The 3,390-nt window shown below is 38.8% G+C and overlaps 1 protein-coding gene across 1 annotated transcript; it reads right to left on the bottom strand.

The window, feature by feature from the left end:
* Positions 1-332: 332 nt before the first annotated feature.
* On the bottom strand, positions 333-2,950 carry LOC137723453 (laccase-7-like). Its single transcript, XM_068462651.1, has 6 exons — positions 2,829-2,950; positions 2,420-2,571; positions 2,082-2,326; positions 1,810-1,938; positions 760-1,713; positions 333-661 (listed from the first exon to the last, which is right to left on the bottom strand). Exons 5-6 carry the CDS (start codon positions 1,610-1,612, stop codon positions 531-533), a joined length of 984 nt encoding a protein of 327 aa, XP_068318752.1. The 5' UTR covers positions 1,613-1,713; positions 1,810-1,938; positions 2,082-2,326; positions 2,420-2,571; positions 2,829-2,950; the 3' UTR covers positions 333-530.
* Positions 2,951-3,390: the final 440 nt, after the last annotated feature.

Here is a 3,390-nt window from a genome sequence, read left to right as displayed (position 1 = left end):
GCAGCGCTGCAGGAATGTGTTGTGAGAGGCATTCAACCCATTGAGACTGAAACAGATGCGAAGGTTTTAGTGCAGATTTTTAAAAAGGATATGGATACTGATGCAATGTTGGAAGGTTTGATTCATGATGTTTGGAGGATTGCCCAATCCTTGCAGTTTGTTGTATTCTAGTACTCCCACAGAGAAAGCAATCAAGCTGCGCATGCTATAGCATCCTTTGTTTCTAAACATGGGGGAGATCATTCATGGAATTGTATTGGTTCGGATTTTATCTTCCATATTTTGGTGGAAGATGTAAACATTTCTCTTAGAAATCTAACAAAATTCATCTCTGAGTAAAAAAACAATATTAGTAATTAAATAATATATTGTGGCTTTAGTAAACAATGATGACCTACTTATACAATGCATTTGTTACTACTTTTACTACAAAATTATTTATTTGTAACCAAACGAATGAAATTGACCACGATATTATAATTTAAAGAATACAATTGAAAGAATATTTTGAGGTCTCTTCTGAACAACTTCTAACATTTGGGCAAATCAAGTGGTGGTGGAGGCAAAGTAGACTCTAGCGTCGGTCCATTTTCAACCTCAAAGGCCATTCCCAGCCCCCATGGCAGATGCACATCCAAATGACAGTGCATGTACCATATACCTGAAACAACAGTTTAAAACAAACCGTCATAAATTAATTGTTTATAATACATTAAAATACAATGAAACTTAATTAAACAAATGATTAAGAAAACTAACCAGGATTATTTGCTTGAAACCTAATCACAGCCCATCCTCCGACCGGCACACCAATTGTGTTACGTATTTGTGGATTAACGAAGTTAAACTTTTTGGGGTCATTAATTGGATCATAATTTCCAAACCCTTGTGCCAACACGTGGAAATTGAAGCCGTGGAGATGCATCGGGTGGTTCTCGATGGCCAAAAACGCTGTGTTCTGAAGCACCATCTCCACTGTTGAATTGAATTTTAGCGTCTTGACCTTGGTCGATTTTGGCGCGTATATCAATGATAGGTCGAGGCTAATGTTTGTGTCCGTGTAGTCAAATTTGACTGGAGGCTCGTCAGGAAAGTCTCTGGTGTAAACCCCGCTCACATTGTGAAATTGTGCTTCCAACATGGATGTATTACTTGGGAGCACAAATGACTCGTTGTTCATGCTTGCAGATAGTCGGTTATTGAATAGACCCTGACATGTGGCATTTTCTGGACACATCTCTAAGTTGACGCCGATTGTCACGAACATGTGCTCGTCCACCTTGAGTGGGACTGGGACCCATTGGGGTCCACCAGCGAGGCTGGTAAGATTGGTGAGGAACTTATGGGCCAATGGCGTGTCGTGAGGGTTGGGCATTGGGGGCATAATGGGGGTTGATGAATTGGAGCCCTTGTAGATAATGATGCCTCTGGTGGTTGAGTTATCAAAGTCGATGGTGTCACTAGCGCTAGCGTATGGAGTGGCGGCCATGTAATAAGAGCCAATAGGTTGATTGAATTTGACAAGAACGTCTGTGGTCTGACCGGGTCCGGTAACCACCACGTTGGTGACATAAGGAGTGGTGTAGGTAGCGTCGATGGCGACAACTATCATCTTGTGATTGGCTATCTTGAAGAAGAGCTGGGTATTGAGTCCAGCGTTAATTAAGCGTAGCAGGTAAGTCTTTCCTCTCACCACACTTAACCGATATGATTCTGATAATTTGATGTCACTTCGTTAATACTCATCATGCAAAAATAACACATAAACTAAATCAATAAATTTACGTGTATGCATGCATAGTTACGTACGATTTTGAGAGCAGTCATAAAGATCACCGGGAAGTCCATTGATGGTGTAAGCATTTGAAATGTTAGGAGCAATTCCTTTAGATAGGCCTTCTTCCTCAATGTCGACCACATTGCCATTGTACTACTCTCCTGCAATTCCATCAAACAGGTAATATATAATTAGTCATAAAAAAAGTTGTTAAAAAAATTATTATTCATCAAAATTATTGTTTAAGGTACATATTACAATTAACGTTAAGTAAGTTGAATGGTATAGTTTAATCGTTAATTACCTAACAAGATGGGAACTTCTTTGGCGGGCTTGGGGAAGGGGAAGGATCGACCGGCTTTCGGGTGGATTATGAGCGCTCCGTGGACAGTTGCACGGAGCCACGAAATGTGGGCATGCCACCAAAGGGTGCCTTCTTGTCCAGTGATATTAAATTTGTAAGTATAACTTTGTCCGGGGCGTATAGGGCATTGAGTTACATATGTAGGCCCATCCGCCCATGGACTCAGAAGTTGAAAGATTCCATGCCTGCATTAAGAAAGAAACTATACAACGTGAAGAAAACATTACTCAACATTCCACTTGGGGGTTGTTAAATGATTTTGGATAATTGGTCTTTACCAGTGAATACTAATGTTATAGGGAGACTGGTTTAAAACGTGGACAATAAGTGTGTCTCCATCTCGTGCATATATGGTTGGTCCTGGATAACTCTCATTTACTACAGTAATCGATTGATTCCGGCACAGTCGGCTAACAGTTAGGTTGTTCACCTGAAAACAATTGTAATTAAAAAAAATATATCATAACTACTATTATTCAAAGGAAACATTCAAATAATTGGTGAGGAAATATGCATGATAAAATAAGGCTGCCAAAGGGCTTGTGCAAAATTGTTTTAAAAAACCACTTCTATGATCCAAAATTACATTTTTTTTTTGTCAATTGACTCAGAAGTGTTTTTGAACATTATAATGTGTTTCAGCCTAGAAACATTAATGAGCATACCCAAAATTGAGGCAAGACTTACATTAAAAGAATGCTCAACAATTGCACCAGAGGCTACTGAGGAAGCCAATAGGGCTAGAGCACAAGCTAGCACAAAGGCTAAGCGTGCCATATGGGGAACAAATTAAAAGAGCTAGCTCAAGGAAATGAGAAGTTTGAGAATCGTCTATTGTTATGGAATATTGTATTTTTCTTGTGATATATCAGAGGTCGATATATGCTATGTTTATATAGGCATTTGGAAAGTAGTTGCTAACCCATTATTTCCACAATTACGTGGAAAATTAGCCAATAAATTTGCATTATTTTGACAAGGACTTTGAAATGTCTAAGATAAAGGCATACAAAATGAGTTTGGTATCATATATGCAGTTAACAGTTTGATTAAATTGGGGAACCGTTAGAGAATGCTTGCATAAAGATATGAACACAAGTCAGAAACTTTCTTCTTCAAAAACCAACCATGTTGAATAACATCGATCAATTTGACCGTGTCCAAAACTACACTTTACAGTCTGACGAATTTTAAGAAAAGGGAACTCCCGCGGTGTACTAGAAGAACACGTTTAGAGTTGAATGTGTAA

The sequence above is a fragment of the Pyrus communis genome, chromosome 17 (genome assembly GCF_963583255.1).
Source record: "Pyrus communis chromosome 17, drPyrComm1.1, whole genome shotgun sequence".
In the NCBI taxonomy this organism is placed as follows: domain Eukaryota; kingdom Viridiplantae; phylum Streptophyta; class Magnoliopsida; order Rosales; family Rosaceae; genus Pyrus; species Pyrus communis.
This window is presented reverse-complemented; position numbering and strand designations above follow the sequence as displayed.